This window comes from Tursiops truncatus, chromosome 2 (assembly GCF_011762595.2).
Source record: "Tursiops truncatus isolate mTurTru1 chromosome 2, mTurTru1.mat.Y, whole genome shotgun sequence".
NCBI lineage: Eukaryota > Metazoa > Chordata > Mammalia > Artiodactyla > Delphinidae > Tursiops > Tursiops truncatus.
Genome location: NC_047035.1, coordinates 74,477,099 through 74,504,162, shown reverse-complemented (window position 1 = coordinate 74,504,162; position 27,064 = coordinate 74,477,099). Strand labels below are relative to the sequence as shown.

The window sequence follows — 27,064 nt, the reverse complement described above, 5'->3', positions numbered from 1 at the left end:
CAGGCTCAGCGGCCATGGCTCACAGGCCCAGCCGCTCTGCGGCATGTGGGATCTTCCCGGATCGGGGCACGAACCCGTGTCTCCTGCATTGACAGGCGGACTCTCAACCACTGCGCCACCAGGGAAGCCCAAGCCAGTCTTTCTTTTATCCAAAATGCAGGAAGGCAGAGAAGCAGGGATATGCCAGAACACAGGACTCTAGGATATGCGGTTTTTGCCTGAACATAAGGACTCAGCCAGTGCAGAACAGGTGTTTACACTGAACAGCTAGACCACTGCAAAGTCAGGTGTGAGATAGCAACAAGGCAAGGGCAGCATTGCTTCATGACTGTCTCTTCTCTCCACACTGAATTTTCTTTCATGGGAAAAGAGCCCAGGGAGTCTCATGCTCTCTGGGGGTCAATGTAAAAGAATTTCAATCTTCAACTCTCTTTTCTTCCTGAAGGTTATTTCCCAGGGCAGTTATTTTCAAATTGTGTTCCTTGGGGTTCCAAGAAGTTCCAGGGAGTATGTGTGGTGGTGGGAGGTGATGTGGGAAGTGGCTGGAGGGGGAAGCTTAATGGTTGAGGCTCTGGATCCTTCAACTCTACTTCAATCTGATTTGATTTCTTTCAGGGGCTTGGATTTCTCCTAAGAGTTCTTTTTTTTTTTTCAAGAGTTCATTTTTTAAAAAGAGTCCCAGGTTTCCCTGGTGGCGCAGTAGTTGAGAATCTGCCTGCCAATGCAGGTGACACGGGTTCGAGCCCTAGTCTGGGAAGATCCTACATGCCACGGAGCAACTAGGCCCGTGCGCCACAACTACTGAGCCTGTGCTCTAGAGCCCGCGAGCCACAACTACTGAGCCTGCGCACCCCAACTACTGAGCCTGCGCGTCTGGAGCCTGTGCCCCGCAACAGGAGAGGCCGCGACAGTGAAAGGCTCGCGCACCGCGATGAAGAGTGGTCCCCGCTTGCCGCAACTAGAGAAAGCCCTCGCACAGAAACGAAGACCCAACACAGCCAAAAATAAATAAAATTTTAAAAAAAGAGTTCTAATTTTGTAAAAGGTCTGCAAACCACTGTCCTAAGTGAGAGGAAGATGACTGTGTCTCTGCCTCTTGCAGCTAAGCATCTGCCGGCGGCTGTGCAGAAGGGAGCTGTAGCGTGGCTCCTGCCTGCTTTGACTGTAGAGCAGGTCTAGGTCCACGCTGGCAGCTCCTCAGCTCCAGGGGCTCTGGAGGCACCTTTCAGCAAAATGAATCTCCTTAGGCACCAGAGTCATTTGTTTTCCAAACTCCCTTCTCTGGTCTCACTAATTCCCAATTTCCCTGCATTTGACAAATGCAATTAACAAGCCTCCATCAGTTCCTGGCCGACAGCCCTCATCAGTCAATACTGAGACTGCAGGAGGCTGAAGGGGGAGGGAAGGTGCAAGAAGGGAAGGTTGTTGCAGTATGGGGGAGAAGAGGCTTTACCCCTCTATTTCTGTGGATAACCCTTCCCAGCCCCTTGGCCTCAAAAGACGACACTCCACTGTCACCCTCACCAACCACTTTCTTCCTTCTTGCCAACTAATACAAATCAGTGTTTATGCCCTCCTCTCCCATTTCTTAAGTTTCTCCCATCAACCTCCTCTATCTCCCCTACGTCCTATGTCTTGTCTTTAACAGAAGGCCTTGCCATCTGCTGCCACCATAGCTTGGGAAGCCCCTCAGCGCTGGGTGTGATAAATCAGCCATCTCTGCTCTCAGCAGGGCCTCTTCCCCACCCACACGTTCCAGTGAAAATTCTGTGCCGCTTCCTGCCCAGGAGACTATAAGTCCACCATCATCTCCTTCTGTCTCCCACACTGGCACACGCTGGAGGGCCAGGACAGGGATCACCAGGCTGGTGGTCACTACTGCTTTCACACACACCTCTGTCCTCTCTTTTCCCAGGGTCAAAGGCTTCCCTTCCCAACTGGCTTACCCTCTTCACCTTTCTGCTCTCCATGTAGCATCAGCCTCCCCTCCCCCACCACAGGAGGAGAGCTTTTTTCCTCCGAGCTCGGCCTGGTACAGCCCTGTGCATCTTTCCACCTCATCAACTTTTCATCTCTTTGCAAACAGAATCAGGAAGTCTCTCCCTCCTCCCTCCCTCTCCTTCTCCTTTGTTATTAGCTTCATGAGTGGGGACGTTAATGTATTCACTAGCCGATGTCTTCACACCGCTGTTTCCTGTAATTACAGTCACTTCCCTCCCACTGTCCCGGCTTATTTGACTGTAAAGTGCTTGGAGGAGGGACAGTGTGGAGAAAAGACACAATACAGGCTGAGATCGAGTAGTGTAATGTTAACATCCAAGAAAGTAAAACAAATAATTACCTCTGCAGTAGCTCATTAACAACGGGTAACACATGGAGGTCAATGCACCAGAGATTAAAAAAAAATGATGGATACAATCAGGGACCCCTCCACTAGAGGATGGGGAGCTGTACCCATATTACCAACAACAGTCACCCCAAGCAAGGCAAGCAGCCACATCTGCCCTCCTTCAGGGGGTAGATCCACTATATTTGTCATGTAGATCAGCTACATTGTTACTGGAGACTCGGATCCAGCCATCCTCCCGGACATGGTAGAGGTTGACGGAACCTCCTGAGTAGGCATCTCTGTAGGTGGCTTGGTAGATGGCGCGACGGGCCAGATCATAGGCCTCTTCCACCTCCAGGTCATAGGAGTAACCCCTATCCATGACCCCATAAGCATACACAGAGCCAGAACCTACAGAGAAGGTGGCCCCCGAGATCCGGTTTCCTTCACTGTCCACGTAGTAGAGGCCTGGAAAGAGAGATGAGGTTAGTAAGAAAAAAATGATCACCGCTTTTGACATCTGATTCATCCTCCAAGGCAACAGTTCTCCATTCTTGTTGAAAACCAGGGGAGACCAACAGAAATACAAGAAAATAGCACTTCTATAAAATTACTTAAAAAAAAGGTGAAGAAATCAAATTAAATTTTAAGACTTCAGGATTCTACACATACCATCCCATCTTACCTCACATTACAGTAACTGCCTTGTCTGTCTTCTCTGTACAACCAAAAAGCAAGTATAATTCAAATGACTTAGGTTTCAAGCACAGAACTTCAGGCACTGTGAGAGGTAATATTTAAGACAATCCTGGGATTTCCCTGGCGGTCCAGTGGTTAAGACTCTGCACTTCCAACGCAGGGGGTGCAGGTACGATCCCTGGTTGGTGAACTAGGATCCCACAGGCTGTGCAGCCAAAAAATGAAGGAAAAAAAACCCAAAAAGACAATCCTAACCCTCAGGGTTTAGACTATCTGGAGTGCAAGGCATACGTCACACAGTAGGAGAATAAAGCCTATAATTTTAAATCATATTGTAAAGACCCGCACTGTCCAGTATGGTAGCCACTAGCCACATGTGACTACTAAGCATTTGAAATGAAGCTAGTACCACATGCTAGCTAGTACCACATCATAATAATATTTTGGATCTACTGGGTTAAATAAAATATATTATTACAATTAATTTTCCTTTTTATTTTAAAAAATGTGGCTACTATAACATTTAAAATTACATGTATGGCTCACACTATATTTCTATTGGACAGTGCTGGTACAGTGGTAGGCCAGGTCAATCGCCCATTTTTTTATTTTAATTTTTTAAATTAATTTCTTTTTTTTTTGGCTGCGCTGAGCGGCTTGTGGGCTCTTAGTTCCCCAAACCCGGGCCCTCGGCAGTGAAAGCGCACAGTCCTAACCACCAGACTGCCAGGGAATTCCCCCAACCACCATTTTTATAAAGTTTTATTGGAACATAGCCACAGCCATTTGTGTATATATTGTCTATGACTACTTTTTTGCTAAAACAATGGAGCTATGTAGTTGAGACAAAGATCATATAGCCTACAAGCCTAGAATATTTACTTATATTTGGCCCTTTATGAAAAAGTTAGCCAACCTCTAGTATAGACAAAAGTTTAGACAAAGATGTAGTAAAATTTTTATCATTTCCATCTGCCCACTGGGCCTCTCCAGCTGGATGCCTTTGTCACCAAATTCATATTTAAATTTCCTGTCCTCAAATACTTTTAGTGGTTCTCCATTACCTACCAAATTCATCCGTCTTCTGCCCCACCAATCCTGCTGTATTTTCAAATTCTGTCAATGCATCACTAATATTTTTCCTATTTCAGTGGTTCTCAACACTCACTATGCATCAGAATCCTCTAAGGAATTTTTTTTTTTTTTTTTTTTTTTTCCACAACAAGCATCTTGCAGGATCTTAGTTTCTGGATCAGGGATCAAACCCAGGGCCCCGGCTGTGAAAGTGCTAAGTCCTAGCCAATGGACAACCAGGGAATTCCCAGGAAGTTTTTAAAAAAAGATGCCTAGGACTTACCCCAGGTATTCTTTTTCAATTGGTCTGGGTGGGGGACAAGCATGGATCTAGATTCTTAAGTTCTTCAGGTGATTATGATACAAGCCAGGTTGAAAAGCACTGCCCTTATCAGTTTTCAGGTTCCAATGGTTCTAACATGGAGCCCCTCCTCAAGTCCCATTGCCACTACCTTGCCTAGCAGCTCACCATCTGGTTCCAATTGCTTCACAATTAAACTAGACTTTAGTTCCAATTAAATTAGATGTCCAGTTACTTCCCCCAAAATCTCATGCTTCTTCCCTGTCTTCTTTTGTTCATTGTTTCCTTTCTCTCATTTTCACATCCAGGAAAATGAGTCCGCCTCAATTCCTCCCATCAGAAGCAATCCCCCCACCCCCCAAATTCCTTCAACATTTTATCGGTTCTCTTTAAAGTGGCATTCATCTCATTCAGCCTTGCATTAAGTAATCTGTGACCCTTTCTCAGTCAGCTTGAGGCCGGGGGCTGACTCATCCTGAATGGGACAGCTTGTCAGGAAGGCTTCTTGAGATGGTACAATTTAGGTTATGCTATGACTTCCTGGGTTTTCCTTGCTAGCCAGTTTCTGTACTCTCTTACATTGTTTTCCACCACCTGGGACCAATCCAATAGCTAAGGGTTCAAAACAACATTTCTGAAATGCTACCCTAGACCACACAAGATGTATGGAACTCTTCTTTCACACTTTTCAAAGAGAAAAGTGTTTCAATTTCCAAAGTAACAAACTGAGCTCCTCTATCACATGCACTTTTAAATCTCTCCTCATTCATCCTCTATTTCTTTTTTCTTTCTTTTTTTTTTTTTTTTTTTCAGTAGGCGGGCCTCTCACTGTTGTGGCCTCTCCCGTTGCGGAGCACAGGCTCCGGATGCGCAGGCTCAGCGGCCATGGCTCACGGGCCTAGCCGCTCCGCGGCATATGGGATCTTCCCAGACCGGGGCACGAACCTGTGTCCCCTGCATCGGCAGGCAGACTCAACCACCGCGCCACCAGGGAAGCCCATTTCATCCTCTATTGAGTAATGAACTAATATTCTCCAAAGCAAATGAAAAAGTGGTGGGTATGCTACAGTTGTTCAAAAGAGGAAAACTAGGCATTTAGAAAGCAGGTAAATGAGGGAATTCCCTGGTGGTCCAGTGGTTAGGACTCAGTGCTTTCACTGGTCAGGAATCCCTGACAGTTCAATTTCTAGTCAAGGAATCCCGCAAGCCGTGCAGTCAAAAAAAAAAGGAGTGGGGGGCAGGTAAATGAATGAAGCAAGACCAATAGGAGGAAAGAGTAACTATTTTCAAGCACCAAAGGGGAAAATTAAACAGAAAGTGACTAGCTGTATCCCAGCTTGACTAAAGGGACAGTCACAATTGGCTGAAAAAGAACTCATATCAGATACAAGACTGAATTTCCTGGCAAGGTTTTTATATACCAGAAGGAAAAATAGGCTAAGGAATTTCTTTTCAGAGATGACAACAGGACCTAGGTGATTATATCAAGCAAAGAAAGGAGATGAGCCCCAAAGGGCCCCCCTTCTAGGCCAAAGACTCTTCAGGAAAAAAGGGAAGAGAAATGACTAACTTTTGAGTAGGTACTTAGTGTCGCTGTCCAATATGGAAGGCACCAGCGACATGTCGCTGTGAGCACCTGAAATGGGGCTAATGACACATGCCGAAATGATAATAGTTATTTTGGATTAAGAGAACTGTTAAAATTAATTTCACCCATTTCTTTTCACTTTTTAAATACATCCATTAGAAAATGTAAAATTACATGTGCGGCTCACATTGTATTTCTATCAGATGGCACTGACTAGAGTTTTTATGTCTATTAGCCGATTTAATTCTTAAATACAACTCTTTGCAGGTCTTATCATTTTACAGGAAAGGCCAGAAGGAAACACATTATGTGTCAGACACTACATGCTTGACATGTATTACCTCATGGAACCTATGTAACAGATGATGAAACAGTCTGAGAAAATAAGCAACCTGCCCAAGGTCACATGGGTGGTCAGTGACACAGCTGATCTACTTCCCTGCCCCTTCCTGCACTACAGCCCTTCCTTGAACAAACAGACGAAAGGACTGAGAACTAACCAACACATCCCCAGCACTGACATAAGCTCTTCTATTCATCTGTTCATCCAACCCCTCTTCTCTGTAGTGCCAGCCCAAGAATCACATGGTTGCAGCTTAACTCACCAGGGCCTCTCTTATCCCAGCCACAGATCATGGTGCCCATGGACAGCCCCATGCCTTTATACTGATACACCATGTTGGCAAGCAGCTTGGAGGCAGCTGCTACCGAGATGCGTTCCTTGTTTCGAAGCTCATAGATTCGACACTGCCGAGCCAACAGCCGCTCCCAAAAGCTGCAATCCGCTGCACCCCCAGCCATGGTACCCAGCAGGTAGGGGTTGATCTCTATCACCTTCTTTACTGTCTGGGAGGCAATGTAGGCACCTGCTGTGGCCCGGGAGTCTGCTGCAACAATGACTCCATGGCGAAACTGTTAAGATCAGACGAAACACAAAACAGGCCACATGAGACCACAAAAACATCATCTTTGACATTTCTTTATGCATCAGTGCAAACCCAGAACATCTCTGTCTCTGCCGTTTTATACTTCACAACATACTTTCCCTCATATTAATGTCACTAGAGCTTCACATCAATCCCTTGACATGGGATTACCTTCAGTATTACCTTCACTTGATGGCTGAGGAATGAGATCGAACGACTTACCCTAGATCATACAGCCAGTTATTGCAAAGCTGGGCCAAGAATCCCAACTGTCTGGCTCCTAGTACAGTGCTTCCTCCCACCAATCTTCCTCCTCAAACCATAACGTTTCGGTAACCCTGGCCTATCGGGGCTTCTCAGTTTCTAAAACCTTTGGTGGTTACAACAGCCTTCCCTCTGCCAGTGTTCACTGCTGCTGCGGCCTTTCCTGGACAGGAGCACCCTGGGGTCGCCTAGGTATCAACCCAAGCGGCCTCGGGCTCCTTCTCCCATTTACCACACGCCCCGCCCTTCCAGCCCCATCGCCCCCCACTCCGGCCAGAGCGAGAACCGAGGCCTCTCGGGGCAGTGACACAGCAAAACCGCCGGGGTTGGGGTGAGAGGTCCGAGCCTCCGTCTGGGTTTCGTGGCCGCGACCACCGCGGGTTCCGGACCAGCTGGGAGGTCGGGAAGGGCGCGGGCGCACGGAACTGAGCCCGGCGCGACGGCTGGGTCCGCACCTTGAAGGCCAGGGTGGTAGTTCCATGAAGCATTTCGATTCTCGGCTCCTCTGGGACACCCCAGCTGGGCGCGACCAGGCTCAGCCCATCGCTGGGACTCCCTGGACCCAGGTCCAGCAGATCCGCACGACCCCCGAGCCCGAAAAACCCGCGCCGGTTCACGGGTAGCGGCCTCTCCAACACGCTGGCCAGCGCCATGTCTAGTAAGGGCAAAGGGAACTGCCTGCCAGAACGCCTAGCAAAGAGCGGCCGGGCAACGCCTCGTCGTCACAGCTTCACTTCCTATTAAATCTATCACAGGGAGCAACCATTTTAACTCCTGGCAACCACGCCTCCAAACACAAGAGCCAGACGCGAGTGATTATTTTCACCGAGGAGGAAAAAATAAATGGCTTCACTCCCCTTAAATTACAAAGAGATGTGGCTGCCATCTTGACTTTGGTCACGTAAACAACACGGGATTAGATTAACCTCAAATTCATAGGAAGCAATCGCAAACGTCCAGGTTGAGGGACGGAAGTGGGGCCGGCCATCTTTCAGAAGGGCGTGACTGGATGAAATCCTGTTCTAAACGGTAGCGGTAAATCAGCCCCGCGCCGCCCCGCCCCGCCCGGTGTCCTAGCAACACTTACATCACTACTGCTTCAGCAGTCTGTTAACGCGACTGAAGTTGCCATTTTGTGTAAGGGCACTCTCTAATACTGGGTAAAATAATGATCTACGCTGAGGCCATTTTCCTATGAAGTTAGTAAAACCGCAGTAGTTTGTGCTAAAAAGCGCAACAAAATAAGAGCGCTATACCGCTTGTTGTTTGATAACATCAATCGCCACGCTACCCACGTTCTCTAACAGTAACCAGTTTTTAAGATTCAGCATTGTCTTTACTCTCACCCTCTGGTGGAAATTCTATTGAGTAATGAATTGACCAAAAGGCAGATAGAAGAATAAAGAAGGAAAAGCAAAGGGCCCAGTTAATCCACAGACTGGGTTCGCAATTCAGCTCCTGAATAACTGAGTCAATAGTAATTTACCATTTCAGAGCCCGGAGGAGAGTTGAGGCTCCATAAAGATGTACAGAGAGGTTTTCTGACTTAAGCTAGCTAAGACAAGCTCTTGTTCAGGAATGTGCTGTATTTCATTGTTTCTTCCTCTCTTCACCCACCTTCATTTTTCAGCCCTTTTGGGAACCATAACAAGCAAGGAAGTGGGCAAGTGTATGAAATGTTGCCTCCTGCTTTATGGTTCTATGAAGACAGCATCTGCCCTTCCTTGTTGGATTCCAGCAGCAACATCCATCAATATCTAAATTCCTGGGCTTCCCTGGTGGCGCAGTGGTTGAGAATCCGCCTGCCAATGCAGGGGACACGAGTTCGATCCCTGGTCCGGGAAGATCCCACATGCCGTGGAGCAGCTGAGCACATGCACCACAACTACTGAGGCTGTGCTCTAGAGCCCGTGAGCCACAACTACTGAGCCCGTGTGCCACAACTACTGAAGCACATGCCTAGAGCCTGTGCTCCGCAACAAGAGAAGCCACCACAATGAGAAGCCCGTGCACCACAACGAAGGGTGGCCCCCGCTCACCGCAACTAGAGAAAGCCTGTGTGCAGCAACGAACACTCAACACAGCCAAAAATAAATTTATTAAAAAAAATACATATATATATATATATATAAATTCCTCTTTCCTCTGATGCCCAACTCAGCCCCTCCTCCTCCCAACAGACTCTGAGAGTGTTGTATTTTTAATGCTGAAATTTGGCAACTCTTTCCAAACCCAACCATCAGAATGTAATGAAGCAGAAGATCTTTCTGTGGCTCTCACACTTGGATGGTGTGGAAAATGCAGAGTGCCTCTGTTTACTGAGCATGTATTATTTTGCAGTCACTCCTGCAATGCAACTAATCCTCCTGACTTCTCTCAGTGGTTCTTTCCCTCTGCCACTAATGCTGTCTGCCTCTCTTAAGGCACTTTCACATTTTACCTGGTTATAAATATACATTTATCTCCCACTGGATTGTGAGCTTTTAAAGACAGGCATTTCTCGGGAATTCCCTGGCGGTCCAGTGGTTAGGACTCCACACTTTCAGCGCCAGGGCCTCAGGTTCAATCCCTGGTCAGGGAAATAAGATCCCACAAGCTGCACGGCATGGCCAAAAAAACCCAACAACTGTAAAGACAGGCATTTCTCTATTATTTATCTCTGTGACCGCTGTGTGCTTAATACACGTTTGCAAAATGAACACATGAAAGAATGACAATAATGTTCTTCCAGTCACAGAGGCTTGAAGCCCTGGCTCATCTTGACAACTCCCCTTCCTTTACTCCACGTCCACTAGGTTGCCAAGTCCTGTTCATTCTCCCTCTACAGTGCTTCTTACATTCTTTTTCATTGCAACTGATACCGCCTTTGGCTTCTTATCTCCTCACTCCTGAATTACTGAAATATTCTCCTGATTTTTCTGGGTACAAACTATATCTCTAATTTATTCTGCGCAGCACCAGATTGATTTTCCTGAAACATCTTGATCTTATCATTTGCCTGCTTAAAAATGGTCTGTAAGGTTCAGCTCCTCAGCATGCATTCAAGGCCTTCCATAATCTGTTCCCAATTTACCTTACATTAGTTCTCTGCTCCAAGGTCCCACTCAGGGAGACCTCAAAGAGGAGAGGTACAAATGATCAGTGCTGCTGTTGGTGGGAATATAAATTGGTGCAGTCACTATGGAGAATAGTATGGAATTTCCTCAAAAAAAAAAATTAAAAATAGAACTACCATATGACCTAGTAATCCCATGTCTGGGTATTTATCCAAAGGAAATGAAATCATTATCTCGTAGAGATAGCTGCACCCCAATGTTCATTGCAGCATTATTCACAACTGCCAAGATGTGGAAACAATATCCATCATCAATGGATGAACGCGTAAAGTGTTATATATGTGGTGGAACATTATTCAGCCATAAAAAAGAAGGAAATCCTGCCATCTGTGACAACTTGGATGAAACCTGAGGGCATTATTGCCAAGTGCAAGAAGTCAGATGGAGAAAAACAAATACTGTATGATCTTACTTATATGTAGAGTATAACAAAGCCAAACTTTTAGAAACAGATAGTAGATTGGTGGTTGCCAGAGGCTCAGGGTTGGAGAAAATGAGATGTTGGTCAAAAGTGTACAAACTTCCAGTCATAAGAGGAATAAGTTCTGGGAATCTAATGTACAGCATGGCAACTATAGTTAACAATACTCTTGTATACTTGAAAGTTGCCAAGAGAGTAGATCTTAAATGTTCTTATCATAACAACAACAAAAATGGTAATCAAGTAAGGTGAAGGATTTAACTTACCTTATGGTGTAAACATTTTGCAATACACAGACACACACACAGAGGTATCAAATCATCATATTGTACACCTTAAACTTACGCAATGCTATACGTCCATTGTATCTCAATAAAGCAGGGGTTGGGGGAAGAAAGCAATGATAAGTGCTGTAGTTCAGAGGTGAGAGAGTTTGGTATAGATTGGGGTGAGGTTGGGGGTCCAGGAAGGCTTTGCCAAGGAGGTCTGGATCATTTCCTTAAATATCACTTAGATCCCCTTTCTTCTCAAACTCACAGTCTCTCCTCTCTCGCCCCGGATCTGGGAAGTATTTTCAGAATAGGTGGTACTTAAGCCAGACTTGGAAAGATAGGATTCAAAAAGATGAAGGGGAGGTGGGAGATGTGTTAGGAATTGCGTGAAAAGAGGTTGTGGTGGATGGATTAGGATTGGACCACAGTGGGCCTTAAATGCCAGCCTAGGGTGGACAACAGGAAAGCCCGGCATCCCAACCACTAGGCCACCAGGGAACGCCCATGGCAATCTCTTCTGACTGTGCCATTGCACTGACTTGTCTCCACCTTTCCCTAGGCTGGCAGCCCTTTCAGGGCAGGGGCAGGGCCTTATTTATCTTTGTGCGCCCAGTGCCCTCCATAGGAAAACCCAGAGGAACCCAGCTCTGCTCCTTCCACTGGTGCTCCCTTTCCTTTTCAGTTTCCCAGCCACCACCCAACTCCAGGTGCTTGGAGGATGACAGACAGGAGACTCCTTGGATGACGCTCGGGTGTGTCATGGGCAGCGTCTCCCCAGCGCTGGAGACTCTACTGGCCTCGCTCTGTCTCCCCTCAGCAGTCCTCTGAGGGAGAGGGCGCTGCTCCATCAGCCAATCCCAAAGCCTGGTTTGGGGTTAGGGAGAAGGGAAGCCACGGATCACACGCCTTCCCAGCTGGTTCTGGCCGCAGCCCAGCTCCTCCTTGCTCTCTCTCTTCCTCCGCCTGACCCAGCTCACAAATCCCTGCTTTGTTCCTTCCAACCTTCGCTGGACCCCAGGGATGGCTCTGCAGGATGTGTGCAAGTGGCAGGCCCCCGACACCCAAGAAGCCTCACCTCACCTGCCTCAGGCTGGTGGCTGGGCTCTGCCCCAGGGCTGGGACCCTCAAACCTTCCTGCAAATCCATGGCCCCAGGCTGGCCCATGGTACCACGACCCTGGCTTTCCGCTTCCGTCATGGAGTCATCGCTGCGGCTGACACGCGGTCCTCCTGTGGTGACTACGTGGCCTGTCCAGCCTCACGCAAGGTCATCCCTGTGCATCAGCACCTCCTGGGCACCACCTCTGGCACCTCGGCCGACTGTGCCACATGGTACCGGGTGCTACAGCGGGAGCTGCGGCTGCGGGCACTGAGGGAGGGTCAGCTGCCCAGCGTGGCTGGCGCCGCCAGACTCTTATCAGTCATGATGTCGCGCTATCGGGGGCTGGATCTGTGCATGGCCACTGCCCTGTGCGGCTGGGACCGTTCCGGCCCTGCCCTCTTCTACGTCTACAGCGACGGCACCTGCCTGCAGGGGGACATCTTCTCGGTGGGCTCTGGATCTCCCTATGCCTATGGTGTGCTAGATGGCGGCTACCACTATGACATGAGCACCCAGGAAGCCTATGCCCTGGCCCGCCGTGCGGTGGCCCATGCCACCCACCGTGATGCCTACTCGGGGGGCTCCGTGGACCTCTTCCACGTGCGGGAGAGTGGATGGGAATATGTGTCCCGCAACGATGCCTGGGTGCTGTACTCGGAACTGCGGAAGCTCCCAGGGCCGGGGCCAGAGCAGGAACGGGAGGAGGAGGCCATCCCGGACAGAGCCGGTGAAGGCGGAGAACCGTCTGTGGCACCAGCCCCGGGGGACTCGAGGATGCCCGCAGAGGCGCTGTGAGCAGCAGCAGGACCTGGGGGCCCAGCCCCGGGAGTGGGTGGCAGATGGGGCCGCAGTGGGGCAGACTCATGGCGTCTGGCTCCTGCTCTCGTGGGTTGCCGGCTTCATTTGTTGCAAGTCTCCATGCCTTTCTCCTCCCGGAGCCATCGAGGCTCTCTCCGACATGTTCCTGTTGGCGCCCAATAGATTGATCCAGCCTCCTTCTCAGCACCGAGTCCTCTTTCAGCAAGTACTTATTGCGCACCGGCTGCACGCCAGATGCTGTGCTAGGTGCTAGACCCTCTTTTCTTGCCATCCTCCTTTCTGCTTTTTCCCCTCCTATCCCCAGTCTCTCTTCCTCTCGTTTTAGTCCTTAGCTCAGCTTCAGAGTCTTCGCCACTTTCTCACCTTGGTGAGTGGAGATGGCTGGAGGAGAATGAAGTGGGGAGAGTAGCCCAGCGGGCCCAGGCTGGAAGAGGAGACAGTGCAGCATGTACACCTGGGGGTGGCGATGGGCTTCCCACATCTGTTTTTCTTCTCTGCCCCCCTCCCCGACCTGACCTTAATGACCATGATGCAAACCCTTTCCTGAACGCAGTTTTCATGATAACTCTTTGAGGTAAAAATGATCCTCACTTGACAGAAGAGGAAACAGGTTCAAAGGGTTATGTGACTTGCCCTAGGTCACACAGTCAGTGCAGAGATGATGCTGGGGTGCAGGCCTTCCGCTCCAGGGCTGTGGTCCTTCAGCTCAGTTTCTCTCCCAGGGCCTCTTCCTGCCAGGCGTCTGGGGAGTGACGTGGGGAAGAGAGCAGCTGGGCCGTGCCCCTGCCTGGTGGCCAGGGAAGGAGGAACCCAGAGGAGCCCGAGGGCCTGGAGGGCTGAGCTCCCTCTACCCCCGCTTGTCAGGACCTGAGCCATCGCCCCAGGCACCTCCCCCATCCCTTGCACTATGGCTTCCAGGCATGTCATGGCCGTTGCCCAACTTCTCCTCCTGCTGTCCCTTTGCCTGCTCTCCAGCCTCTCTTTCCAGTAGCTCCCTCTGGGCATGAAGAAAAGAGAGAAGCGTCTGTGCTAGTGGGAACTGCTGGGTTAGCACATCCTTTCCCACCCTCCTGTCCCCTTGCCGCTCCCTTGTAAGCCCTGACTTGGCGATGCAGGCTGACAGCTCCAGGAGGGATGCCTCCCCACCCTCCCCTCCCCAGGCCAAGTGAGGGGGGAAAGCACAGTCAGCCTAGGAGGTGGCACCTGAAGATTCCTGAATCTTCTTTCTCTATCCCACTCCTACAGCTTCCAGTCCCAAGATGAACAATACCTTTCCTCCCTCCTGGACACCCCTCCTCCCAGCCTCCAGCCCAGTCGTGAGCCCCAAGCCTGCACCTCAGGCTAAGAATTCCTCCAGGCAGGAGCTGGCCAGACAGAGGAGCCCCAGCAGACTCTGGCTTTCAGGGGATGATGGGAGAGGAGGGAAGAAAGCTAAGGGAGTCCCAGGAGCGAAAGCAGTAGGGGAGGGGGGGGGAAATGGTCAGGGGAAGGGGGACCGCAGAAAGGTGCCCAGTACAGGAAGACTAGGCTTCGAGCCAGGGTCTGGGAATCTGGCTGGTGGCCTCCGTAGCAATTCTTCATCCCTCACCCACTCCTCAGCCTCAGGGGAGGAGGTGCAGGACACTGGCAATGATCACTAGAGGTCAAGGACCCCAGGCCAGCTTGGTCCTGGAGGAACACAGGAGGAAGGGCAGCTTTTGCCCAGGGTTCAAGTGTTTGATTGACGCAGACATAAGAGGGGGCACCTCCACATGCAGAGGTGAGTGTGGGTCTGTGACCTGTTGTATGTGAGTGATCCAGGATAGGCGATGCATGTGCAGTTCCTATGTGCAGAGACAGGAAACAGGCTGGAAGTTATCAGGGAGAAAGACGGGCCTTATCACTTCTTTTGGGGAAAAGAGGTCCAGAGTGGGGTGGGGCAGGGCTCACCCCACTGGTTCGATACTTCTGCATCCTCCCACCCCTGTCCTGAAGCCCCAGGGGTGAGAAAAGGCAGGGAGGGAGGGGCGGGCTAGCTTGGGGTTGCCACTTGAGCCCAGCCCAAGGCTCCCTGAGAACCACATGCGGCTCACCCCCTGGAACACTCTGTGCCCCTCCTCTTCCCATTAATCAGGGAAGGAGGATTAAACCCAGATAGGGAGGGCATAACAGGGGGGGAGCCCCACTCTTCTTGCGTCTCCTCCCATCACCTCTCCCTTTCTCTCTCTCTTTTCCTTCCATGGTTCTGCCCTTCTTCCCTCCCTTTGACGGATTCAGTGTTTCCAATGGTGAGGTATTTAAGACCAGAGATAAGCCTGAGGGTCTAGCTGAAAAGCCTGTTTCCCTACATTGTTGTTTTCCTTGAAGCTTAATGAGTTGGGGAGGACCTCAGGAGGGTGTTAAGGAGGGCTGGGAGAGGAGGCAAAGGCCTGCATCCCACTTCAATGCGCCCCTCCTCGGCCCACGAGTCAATCCCTCCTTCTCTCCACTTACTCCTGGAGGCTTGATGCAGACATCAGGGGAGACCAAAGGTGTGGATCTAGCTCTGAACAGGAAGACTTGTCCTTGTGGCTCCCTGCTTGGAGTGCTGCCTCCTAATCGTCTCCCTCAGGGGCAGACAGTCTGCTCTCACACAGGCCTTCAGGCAGGCAGGGGCCCGGTTCCAGCCTTCAGCAGAGTCAATGACAATGCCAGCATCGGAGCAGGGTCCTTGTTCTCCCACCGCCTGGTTGCCCTAACCAAATGGCGTGGAAGGTACAAGAAGGCATCTTCCCATTAGAGCAGCCATCCCTGATTATCTGCACTCCGCACTTGGAGGGGAAGGTCACAAGGACCTATCGTGACCCACCTACTTGAGTCCCCAGGAGCCCTGCCTGGAGTTACGAGGCATGGGTGCTAATTCTGGTTGCCGGGTGGACCCCTTCTCTGCTTAGGGAGTGCACGGTGAGAGATGCTGGCCACCCGCTGGGCTCCCACCCCAGTTGACTTTGATTCAGCCCTTCGAACAGCCCGCCTCCCTGGTCCCTCTCCCTCCTCTTTGTGCCCACAAAGAGTAAGACCAGAGACTGGGAAGAATAAAAGGTGGGGCAGCAGGCCCCAGGTCCACTGTGACTGTGCCACCTCGCCCTGGCCCACCCTTTCTCCAGCTGGGACCACAGGCCCCAGGAGGCACTGGCTTACCCCCTCTGCTCTTCCCCACCCATACTTATTCCTAGTCTAGAGCTCCTCTTCCTCTCTTCTTAGTCTTTTATAGCTCCCCCTTTTCTCCACTTTCTCCTTCCCACTTTCCCCTCTGGCCAATCTCCACATCTTAATTTCCTTGGACAGTTTGAGACCAACAGAGAACCCAGAGGTTGTGGGGGTAGAGGTACATGTCATTACCTCTTTCGTCCCTGTATGGTGTCAACCCAAAGCCTCCTCTACTAAGGGGACTTGAAGCGACTGTCCCCCAAAGGAGAAAGGAGAAGGGGTCGAGGGGGTGGGCTCAGGCCTCTCCTCCAGCCCTTTGGCACAGTGACGCTCTTACAGACACCTGAGTGCAGAAAGGAAAGCAGGACTCCAGCTTTACAAAATAAAGTGTTTATTATGAAATTAGAGATGGAGGCCCCTCCCCTTCCTCCCTCTTCCCCTTCCCCAGCTGCCTCCCTCTTTCCTTCCCATCCCTCCCCCTGGGGCCTGGGAAGCACACAAGACAATGCCCAGAGCTAGGTTGCCCAGGGCCGGCTGACGGCTGGGCAGAGCTCCAGGGAGGCGGCCACGTTGGGGGCTGGAGCTCTTGCCCCGGGAGGTGAGCTGGCTCCCTCTCTCGCTGGAGGCCAATGGAGCCAGGATGAGGCCATGAGTGATGGATGGAACCATGCGGGCAGGTCTGCAACGACAGGAGAGCCCGAGTGAGAGGTGGGGCGTGAGGGAGGGCTTTGGGCCACCCCTGTGTTCCACATAGTCTAGGGACACTGACCTGGGGCAGAACATCCCCTGCAGGAGGGTGGGCAGCAGTGGCTGGAAGTTTCTCTTGTTTCTGGGATGGACAACGGAAGAAACCAAAAAGGCAGTCACAGGGACCCACAGAGAATGCGGGCAGATGTGGGCAGGAGACAGACAGAGAACGTGTGTGCGGGCACGGGCGACAGACAGAGCCGTGAGTGACAGATTTAGAATGGGGGAGACCAAAACAGAGCCACAAGAAAGTGGAATCACAGTGAGAGAACGGAGAGATTCAGAGTCTGAGCCGCACAACGCAGTCCCAGACAGGGAGAGTGTCAGAGACAGAGACAGAGATCCCTGGAGAGAGACGAACAGACGACTCAGGACGAGGGAGGTAAGGGAGAGGTTGCCCTGGGGAAGTGGGGAGGAGGGACATGGGGACCGGGGAGGCCTGGGGACCCCTGGGCTGCTGCCGCCTGCCTGGACCCCGGGGGCTCACTCAGAGGGCCTGTGCAGCCGCCACGCTGTGGCGGGCAGGGCCAGGCCGGCTCTCAGGGGGCCGGGGGCTCCTTGGCCCCGTAGAGCTCGGCCAGGGTGCGGAAGAGCGGCCCCCAGTCGTCCAGTGGCTCAGCGGGGCCTGGGGCGCCGCCGATCTCGCTGCCGGAGCCCAGGGAGCTGAGGGAGCCGCAGGAGGATCCCCGGCCCTCGTAGCCGTACACCTGCACCGAGTCGTAGGGTGGGACGCTGGGGTCGTCGTCCGCCCCGCGCAGCCGCAGCGCCAGCAGCTGCGCCACGTCGGCGGGGCCGGGGGGCCGGGGCTGGCGCGGCGCCCTGGCCCAGGGCAGCACATCTCGGCGCGCGGTCGGGCCGGGAGCCAGCGGGGCAGCCCCGTCGGGGTTTTGCAGGGCGCTGATGTCGAAGGCCTCTGTGTCCTCCTCGCCGCCGCCCTCGTCGTCGTAGGTGATGATGTTCTCACGCACGTCCTCCTCCTCCAGCACCATCAGGGCTTCCTGCTTCTGGCGTCGCAGGGCCACGAAGAGCACCACCAGGGCTGGGGGAGAGGCGCACACGGGCCGCTGAGCCGGCAGGGCCAGGCGTGGGGCAGCCTGGTTCCAATCAGAACGGCCTAGGGGTGGCAAGCCCTGGGTTTGACATCTGGCAAAGCTCGTTTGAATCCTGACTTCAACCCTTTACTCGCTGTGTGACCATGGAAAGTTGCTTAACTTCCCTGAACGTCTTTCGCCCTTAGATTGCTTGTGTGGAAAAGAGGGAAAACATATTTACTCCTCAGGGTTGTTGGAAGGATGAAATACCAAGCACTGTGCCCAGCGCCACACGGGGCCCAGAGTCAGGGCTCGATAAACAGTTTTCATGGCTCATGACTCTCATTAGATTGACAGGCCAGGGATATGAGGCCAGAGCTTTTGTCTCGGATGCAGGAGGCAGTGGGAGAATCCAGGCACGAGGGTTCCTTCGAGACCTAGGATGGATTTCCCTGTGTCCAGTGTCCTCGTTCCTCTCCACACACCCTGCAGGCCTGGACCCCACATTTATGTCCCACTGTGGCCTGACTCACCAAGTAGGGTGCCCACACAGGTGATGATGGCGAGCAGGGCCCCGGTGCTGAGCCCAGCAGGTGAGAGCTGAGCCTCGGGCCGGCAGGAGGCCACGGAGCCATCGGGCCGGCAGCGGCACACGCTGACAGTTACTGTGGCGGTGCTTCTCAGTGCCGGCTGCCCCCAGTCCCACAGTTCTATGGGGACCAGGTAGGGGGCCTGGCGGGGCGGGGCGGGGCGAGAGGGCAGCAGCAGGCTGGCAGAGCCATCTGTGGGAGAGGAAGGTGTTGGGTCACCTCCTGGGACACGTTCCCAGTAAGGTCGTTGCAGTCCCAGTAAGGTCGTTCCCAGTAAGGTCGTTGCAGCCCAGGGTCACCTCCTGGGACACGTTCCCAGTAAGGTCTGTGGGGAAGGTTTGCAAAGAGCAAAACCACATCCACCCTGTGTTGGTTTTTTTCTTGCCCCACTGCGCGCGCGGCTTGCAGGATCTCAGTTCCCCAACCAGGGATTGAACCCAGGCCACGGCAGTGAAAGCCCAGAATCCTAACCACGAGGCCACCAGGGAACTCCCCAAACCACATCCACCTTCTGTTGGGTGGAGGGCCCAGGTAGGCAGGCAGGGCCGAGGGTGGTAGAGGAGAGGAGGGAAGCAGGCATGGGCACGGTTGTAGGAGGCTACCCACCTCGGTTGTCCCGTACAGTGAAGTTGGCATCGGGGTCTAGGGGACCTTGAAGGGAGATACGGCTATTGTTGCCGACTTCATCTCTGTCCAGGGCCCTGAGGACCTGAATCAGCTGGGAGGAAGAAAAGAAGCCTTGTACGGAGTGGGCAGCTGGAGAGGTCTTGAGTTCCCGACCCCCCTGCCTCAGCGGCTCACCTGGCCGGGCGCTGCAGATTCACACACAAAGGTGTCGTAGGGCTCCGCCAGCTGGGGAGCGTTGTCATTCTCATCCAGGGTCTGGATGGCCACTTGCACCCGGGAGGCCTGCGCGGAGCTGTCTGAAGCCAGAAACACAAACACGTACACCCCATGCAAGCGCACACATCACAGTTACACACAACACACGGGGTGTGTGGGCACGGATGCCACACGCAGCACATAGCATGCATGTGGGATACATGAGATGACGCATGCAATATGCAAGTAGCAAACAATGTTGCGAAATGAATGGAACAAGCGCATACAACAGCCATGTGGTACCCGAGATGTGTGCAATACATATACCATATACACTCAACAGGAGTGTAGCACCCATAACATATACAAGAACCCACATGCAGGGTACACGTGCCATAAAGGAAAGGTAGACAGACGATGCATACCGGATGCACACAGACAGTAGCCATGAAACATACAAACACATTCATACCGTCCATTTGATGTACACTCAGTGTTTTAAAACAAATGCAACATACATGAAGTGAATGTTCAATATATGCAGTGAATGTAGTATCTCGACCCCCAAGATGCAGAGAATGCGTTTTCATGCACAAAACCGGTGGACACACACACACACACACACACACACACATACACACACCATCAGAGGTCTGGGAGGTTGTGGTGTAGCAGTGAGTATCACTTAGAGTTGACCTTGGGGAGGGAGGAGCTACGTGATACTCAGGGGCAGAGCCAGGCCACCCTGGGTACCACAGCCAGACACAGGCCCCCTCGTCATTGGGTGGCTCCCACCATTACCCTGCCTTGCTTCTCACTGCCCGTGGCATCCAAGAGAAAATGGAAATTAGGCATCCCTGCCTGCCCCAGTGTTCACCTCCTCTAGGCTAAACCTCACAGTTCCTTTAGTCTTTTCCCCGAGTTGAGGGAGAGCTGGCTGGCTTTTGGGAAGGTGCTGAGCTGACAGCCTGGGCAGAGGAGCAGACTGCCTGGTTAAAGGGTCTGGGATACCCTGAGATGGGACAGGGCTGGGGCCCATTCCTTCGCTGCAGTTAAGGCCCAGGGCCTGCTAGTCAATACTGGGGTGCAGGATTTGGCAGGAGATGAGAAGACACTGAGGGGAATACACACACACACACACACACACACACACACACACACACACGCAGGGCTACGTATACACAGGCAGCCACAGACACGCTACATATACCACAAATACACACAGGGACGTTCACACAGACAGACACGCATGCACTGCCCCAGAGCTGCACGGTCATAAACATAAACCTATCTACATACAATTCGACAGGTATGAGAGGCAGTATGGCAGAGGAGACAACAGCTGAGATTCTGCAGCCTGACTGGGACTGAGGCCCCACCACTTAATGTCTGTGTGACCTTGGGAAGTTACTTAACTTCTCTTTGCCCGAGTTTCCTCCCTTTAAAATGGGGGAAAAAATCGTACCTTCTTCATAAAGTTGTGGTGATGATTAAATGAAGTAACCCACATTTGGTACTTAGAACAGTGTCCGATACACAATAAATAGTAAATTATTACTATCTGTCCACAAACACATGCACAAAACAATATATACAAACAGCTACTTGTATCTATCACTATATACATCCAATTACACATATGCACAAATAATATAAATACAATTCTATACACTCAACTACGTACACATATATGCAGCTATAGACGTATACTCACAAACATGGGTATGTATGTATATGTACTTTCCACACGTGTGGAATCATACACATGTAAGTACACACCCACGTGTACACACACACATTGCTCTTCACGGACATGTACAAGTACGTATGCACACAGTGACAACTTCCCTAAACAGGACACAGACGGCAAACGTAGGAGACCCTGAGGCATAAGCAGGCGTGGTGAGGAGAGGTTCATAGAAGGGAGGGAGGTCTAAGGCTGAACCACACTACTGGTGACCGGTGACTGACATGGGCAGTGCATGGAGTTGGTCCCTCTCCCTACCCTTGAGGGCTCCTGGCAGGGCTTCCCAGAGAGGGGCTCCTGGCACCACCTCCCCACCCTGGCCCCGATCAGCTCCCAGAGGAGGGGCCCAGCCCCTCCCTGATGCCCCTTCAGCCTGAAGCAGAGAGTGGGCCAGGCAGGGTCTCACAGGGTGCGGGAAGCTATTCAAGGTTAGATTTATTTCCGGGTTGGGGAAAGTCAGGTATGGGAGCCAACTGAAACTGAGGGGAAATGCTCAGGCAGACCCACTGTGCCCAGCCCAGGCAGGAGACCAGAAGGCCTGCCTGGTGGTGATGATGCAGGCTGGGGACCCAGTGGCTATACGCTGGGTGAGGGTGTGATGGCACTAGCCGCCCTCCCCCACCCCCATACGTCCGTGCCCAGGGACGGCCCCTCTGCTGGGAGGCTGCTGCCTCCTCCCGGTTCTCCCAGGGGCCCAGGACTCCTCACCGACTTCTGTGGCCAGCACTGTGAGGTTGTGCCAGACACGAGCCTCGCGGTCCAGGGGCACTGCCGTGCGGATGGTACCATCTTCAGGCTCGATGGAGAAGCAGTGCTCCGGGTCCGTGTCGGGGAGGATGGAGTATCTGGGGAGATGGAGTGGGGCTGGGGGCTGATCTGCGGCAGGGCCAGAGCTTGCAGCTACCCCTCCCTCCCTCTGTTCACCTTGCTGGGCCTCATGGCTCAGCTGGGCAGAGGGCCTGAGCTGGCCAGAGACGCGCACCCAGAGCCATAGTTCACGTTAGGGTCCCCTCAAAAGACAAATATCCCCGGGGAGTCATCAACATTAAACACCTGTCCTAACATGCCGGGGACTGGGTTTCATGGGCGTGCAGGGAGAGAGACAGAGGTGACGTCGGGTAAACACTGCCTGTCTTTCCGACTTCTGGGGCTCTGCTCTGGGGACCAGGGACCCAAGTTCTAGCCCTGCTCTGTCTCAGGCCAGCTGTGTGACCTTGGGCAAATCTTTTAACCTGTTTCCTCAACTACAAAATGGGAATGACTCCCTCAGTGCTATGACAGGGATGCTGGCTGGGGCGGTGGAAAGAGTGGGTCTTCTTGGGGCCGACAAGTCCGGATTTGAATCCCAGCACTGCTACTTACTGACTGTGTGACCTTGGGCAAATTACTCAACCTCTCAGGGCCAGGCCTCTAAAGCAGGGGTCCCCAAACCCCGGGCTGCGGACCAGTACTGGTCCATGGCCTGTTAGGAACTGAGCCACACCGCTCGCGTTACCGCCTGAACCATTCCCAACGCCCCCCCAACCCCCCTCCGTCCGTGGAAAAATTACGTTGCACAAAACCGGTCCCTGCTGCCGAGAAGGTCGGGGACCGCAGCTCTAAAGCAACCGGAGCTGAGACGGTTACTACCCTTATCTACTATCCGACTCTCACAGGTTGTTGGAGAAGGAAATGTTATCAAGCGGGTAAAATGTGAAGCGCTGAGCGAGCGGTCAATAGCCGTGGCCATCAACTGATCCGTCGCACTCATCAGATGAGGTTCCGTCTGCTCGCACTGCCACCGGGAGGCGCTACTATCATCCACCCAGAGGGATGGGTGGAGAGTGTGGGAGGGGTCAGCAAGGTCCTCCAGCCCTGCCCTGGCCCCAGGCCTGCAGTGAGGGAGACTTCTGCCAGGAGGTGAGCGTGATTTGCAGTAAAGGGGGCACATCCTCGGGCGGGAATAGCATGCTGCTGGGCCCTGGCCCTGAGCCCGCCTGCACCCCAGCTCACCTGATCGGGCTGGCCTGGGAGTCCAGGTCAGCAGCTGACACCTGGCCCACCAGGGTCCCGGGAGACTTGTTCTCGGGGACTGCCAAGATGTAGGCAGCCTGGGTGAAAGCGGGTGGTTCTGGGGCATCCTGCACAGCCACGCGCACTGAGGCCACGTCCTTGAAGGGCCCTCGCCGCAGGTAGGCTGGGTCGATGAGCGTGTTGGTCGCCTCCACACGGAAGGAGTAGGAGCGACGGGTCTCGAAGTCTAGGGGCTGTGGTGAGGGGGACGGAGTGACTGAGGCAGGGGGGAACCCGGGAGGTGGGCACCAGAGGGGCAGTGGCCTCGGTGGTCGGGGTGGGGTGGGGCGCGGGTTACTCGGTCAGAACTCTAGGTCTGCCCCCAGTTCCGTCACAGACTTGCTCTGTGCAAAGTCCTGAGCCAGTCACTCCCCCGTTCTGGCCCTTAGGCCCTCATCTGAAAGACGAGGAGATGACCGTAATCTCTAAGCTCCAACACAGGGATCCCGACCGAGCCTGTTCTAGCCCTCTTAGAAGCGTGTCCCATGGGGCAGGAGGCAAGTGTGAGTGGGTCCGCAGCGCTAGCAGACAGGAGGCTAACCTTGCGGACAGTGAGGAGGCCATCTCGACCCCGGGCGTCTGTGCTGATGCTGAAGGCCTCGGACCCCTCCCCATCCAGGATGCTGTATGCCATGAGGGCGTTGTCCCCCAGGTCTGGGTCCTGGGCCCGCAGCCGGCCCACCAGGGTGCCCGGCCCAGCGGTCTCCACCACGGAGAACTGGTACAGGCCTTGGAGTGGATGGAGGGAGACGTTCTGAGAGAGGTCCCCGGTCCTCCTCCCTCCCCCAGCACATCCTTCTCCCAGGCCTGGCTGGGGGAGGGGTGGGGGAGGCTTCTCCCGAGGCTGTAGGGCTGGGGGGCGGTCAAAGGGCGGCTCAGGCGGGGCACTTGTCCCTTACTCTGAGGGAACTTGGGGGGGTTGTCGTTGACATCGCTGAGGGTGACCGTCACCGTAGTGCTGCCCGACAGCCCCCCCATGTGGCCGCCCATGTCCTTGGCCTGAATCACCACCAAGAACTCCTCCTGTGTCTCGCGGTCCATGTTGGGGATGGCGGTCCGCACCACTCCTAGGGGGAGAGACGACGAGTCAGGGGGTGCCTGTCCCCACGGCTGCCCTACCCGCCTCCCAAGCTCTATCCTCACCAGTCTGGGGGTCCACAGAGAAGAAAGGCAGTCCATCCAGCACAGTGTACACCAGCTTGGCACTGTTCCCGTAGCTGGGGTCATCGGCATCGTGAGCGGTCACCTGGATCACTGATGTCCCTGTGGGGGATCCCGGCACTCCGCTCAGCCGGGGCAGAGCCAAGTGGGGAAGAAGGGTAGATGGGCGGGACCCAGACATGAGCGGGGCTGAATTGCAGGAGGTGGGTTCTGGGGCGGAAAGCGGTCGGGGAAGGAGAGGGGAGGGCACTCTCGGAGATGGGATCCGGGATGTCCGGACCTGGGGTACTCACCGACATTGGACATCTCGGGTACTGTGGCGTGGTAGGGCCCGAGGGGAAAGATGGGTGGATTGTCGTTGATGTCCTGCACCTTGATAATGAACTCCGATGGGGGCTCCAGGGGTCGGTTGGAGGCTCGGTCCACAGCTTGGGCCAGTAGAACGTACTGTGCCTTCTCCTCCCGGTCCAGGCTCTTGGTGACATGGATATTGCCTGTGGCCTCGTCAATCACAAATACAGTGCCTGCCCCCTCTCCGGTCAGCAGGTACTTGGTGCGGCCCTCACCCCTGTCCACATCTGAGTGCAGCTGTAGGGATCGGGGAAACATGGCAGCGGGTTCCAAGCATAGGGACAGAAAGTTAGAGTCTAAAGCTAGGATTGAGTGGAGTGTTGGGTGTCCTGAGGGACCAAGGTCATTGCAGAAGTGAGGAAGTTGCGGGGCAGGGCCTTGAGGGTTAGGGTAGACATGGGAGGGGTGGATCCCTACCTTGCCAATAAGGACAGGCTCTGGTCCGGCATATTCCTCAATGACAAAGAACTGGTTCCACACCCAGCTCCGTCGGGTCCGAAGCAGTGCTGGTCCTGGGGCCCCCCGGGACCCTGCCCAAGCCTGGGCTGGGGCTGCCAGGCGCCCCATGCAGCTCCAGCCACCCAGCCAGGTCAGCAGGAGCCTCACCAGGCCCCACATGTTTGGGCTCAGCCAGGGCTCTGTTCACTGCTCCCGGGTGCTGAGGCATGAGCTGGCTGGGGCAGAGGGGCAGATGCTTCGGGGCTGCCCCATGGATCCACACCTGCAGGATGCACAGCTGTTTACGGTTAAGGAAACCCTTAAACTCTTAAACCTCCCCAAAGTTAGATGCGGAAGATCACACCTCCAAGGAACCAGACGCCCCACTGCCCAGAACCCAGACTAAGACAGAGAGCAGACAGTCTGATCTTTCCCTCCACCCAGGCTCTGCCCGTATCCACCTCCAGCCCTCCAAGCTGATAAATCTCCGGCCACTCAACTCTGAGTAGAGAAGCTTGGGAAGAAGATAGGAGAGGGGATGCTGGGAGGGCTTGGAACCCCAAACTGGCCCCTCTGCTCCCAGGGTGGGCATGCAGCTTGGGGCTGGAGGAGATGGGGGCTACCAGGGAAAGGGCTTAAAATCCAGGGATTGGGATTCATGGAGGTGGGGTCTCAGGGCGCCTAGGTCAGGCTGAGATGACAAGCAGGGCAGCCTCAGACAGGGTTGAGAGCCTGTGAAAGTCCGTCCTCCACAGGCACTCCGCCTCTCCAGAACCTGACCCCGGCACACAGCTAGCTGAAGTCCTTGAAGGGGGACTGGGCTCCCAGGGCAGAGTGGGGGGCCAGAGCTGAAAGAAGAGGGGTGGTAGAGGCCGAAGACTGGGGAGGGGGAGCAGAGGCAGACCCAGAGGCTAGAGACACAGCGTGATTAAGGGTGAGACCAAGACTCAGGGACTGTCAGACAGAGACAGAGACAGAATGGCAGCAAGAGACAGGAGGAAAGAGATCAAAGGAGGTAGCCTGGGTGCCTGAAAGGCAGAGAGGAGTCATGGGTACCAGGATTGAGAATGGGTGGAAGAGGGGGCAGAGGGGCTTTCAGTACGTGTGATGACCAGGAAGGGGCAGCTTTAGCTGCCGGGGTTAGACCAGGCCGCCCCGGTGCGGAACTTCATTCTGGGAGAAGGGGCAGCCAGGAGGGGCTGTGGGAAGGAAGCTAGAGGACCCTTCCCACCACTGTCTCCTCCCTCTCCTCCAACGGGCACCCCTCAGGTGGCTGTGGCTGCGCCCCTCCTCCCCTAGAGCAGACATACACCTGACAGTCCTCTCCTTCCCGAGGGAAGAGGGAAGCCGGGGCCAGAGAGGGAGGCGGGACGGAGAGAAGGAAGGCGATAGAGGACTGGGAAACAGGATAGCGGGAAGGGAAGGGAAGAGGAGAGCAGAGGGAAGGAACGGGGAAGGAAAGGAAAGCGGGAAAAAGAAAAGACAGGAGAGGAGAGAAAGGTGGAGGAAGAAAAAGGCAAAGAGGAAGAGATGGAGCAAGACAGGGCAAGAGGGAGAGAGAAGGGTTGGGGAGCCAGGGAAGGGGCAGAAAAGGCAAACAGGCAGAGAGAAGGCAGGATGAAGAGAAATCGAGGGAGAGGAAGATGGGAAAAAGAGGGAGAGAGAGGTGCGAGGGAAGAAGGGAAAGCGGTAGAGCGCGGGAGAAGGGAGCCGGCAGTGGGCTCCCAGTCGCGGAGCGCACCGTTCACCGCTCTGAAGACACCCGCAGGCTGCGGGCCCCCTGCTGCCCCTCCGAGGATTCCCAACCGCGGGCTCCAGGGCAGGCGCCCTTACCTGGCAGTGCCAAGGGGCCCAGCCCGGTGGGGAGCGCCCCCGCCCGCCCCCGTCGCCGGGTCCCGGGGGCGCAGCCCCGAGCCGATCGGAGCGGGCGCCGCGGCTCCGCTGCAGGTCTGAGCAGCCCCGGCTAGAACAAGGGAGCGAGACGGAGGGGGCGGGGGAAGGAGGCTCCGCCTGCGGAGGAGCGAGGCGCCTCCGCGCCGCGCGGGAG

The 27,064-nt window shown here is 53.9% G+C and overlaps 3 protein-coding genes across 7 annotated transcripts; 1 reads left to right on the top strand and 2 right to left on the bottom strand.

Moving 5' to 3' along the window:
• Positions 1-2,289: 2,289 nt before the first annotated feature.
• PSMB5 (proteasome 20S subunit beta 5) lies at positions 2,290-7,938 on the bottom strand. Of its 2 annotated transcripts, none has more exons than XM_004313353.3 (3): positions 7,637-7,859; positions 6,597-6,903; positions 2,290-2,797 (listed from the first exon to the last, which is right to left on the bottom strand). In XM_004313353.3, the coding sequence occupies exons 1-3, from the start codon at positions 7,832-7,834 to the stop codon at positions 2,511-2,513; spliced, it is 792 nt and encodes a 263-aa protein (XP_004313401.1). In that variant the 5' UTR covers positions 7,835-7,859; the 3' UTR covers positions 2,290-2,510. The 2 variants fall into 2 exon arrangements, with proteins under 2 accessions (XP_004313401.1, XP_019804147.1); XM_019948588.3 differs by lacking the exon at positions 2,290-2,797 and adding an exon at positions 2,815-3,110 and having other exon boundaries at positions 7,637-7,938.
• Positions 7,939-11,918: 3,980 nt separating this feature from the next.
• PSMB11 (proteasome subunit beta 11) lies at positions 11,919-12,964 on the top strand. The gene has a single exon (XM_004313370.4). It carries the CDS (start codon positions 12,011-12,013, stop codon positions 12,884-12,886), a length of 876 nt encoding a protein of 291 aa, XP_004313418.2. The 5' UTR covers positions 11,919-12,010; the 3' UTR covers positions 12,887-12,964.
• Positions 12,965-17,312: 4,348 nt separating this feature from the next.
• Positions 17,313-27,001, bottom strand: CDH24 (cadherin 24). Of its 4 annotated transcripts, none has more exons than XM_033851347.2 (12): positions 26,851-27,001; positions 24,997-25,300; positions 24,522-24,816; positions 24,211-24,330; positions 23,967-24,134; positions 23,609-23,796; positions 23,008-23,261; positions 21,724-21,860; positions 19,248-19,369; positions 19,053-19,164; positions 18,390-18,638; positions 17,313-17,939 (listed from the first exon to the last, which is right to left on the bottom strand). In XM_033851347.2, the coding sequence occupies exons 2-12, from the start codon at positions 25,195-25,197 to the stop codon at positions 17,365-17,367; spliced, it is 2,421 nt and encodes an 806-aa protein (XP_033707238.1). In that variant the 5' UTR covers positions 25,198-25,300; positions 26,851-27,001; the 3' UTR covers positions 17,313-17,364. The 4 variants fall into 4 exon arrangements, with proteins under 4 accessions (XP_033707238.1, XP_033707240.1, XP_033707239.1 ...); XM_033851349.2 differs by having other exon boundaries at positions 17,313-17,864; positions 26,851-27,000; XM_073800655.1 differs by having other exon boundaries at positions 17,822-18,066; positions 26,851-27,000.
• Between the last annotated feature and the right edge of the window lie 63 nt (positions 27,002-27,064).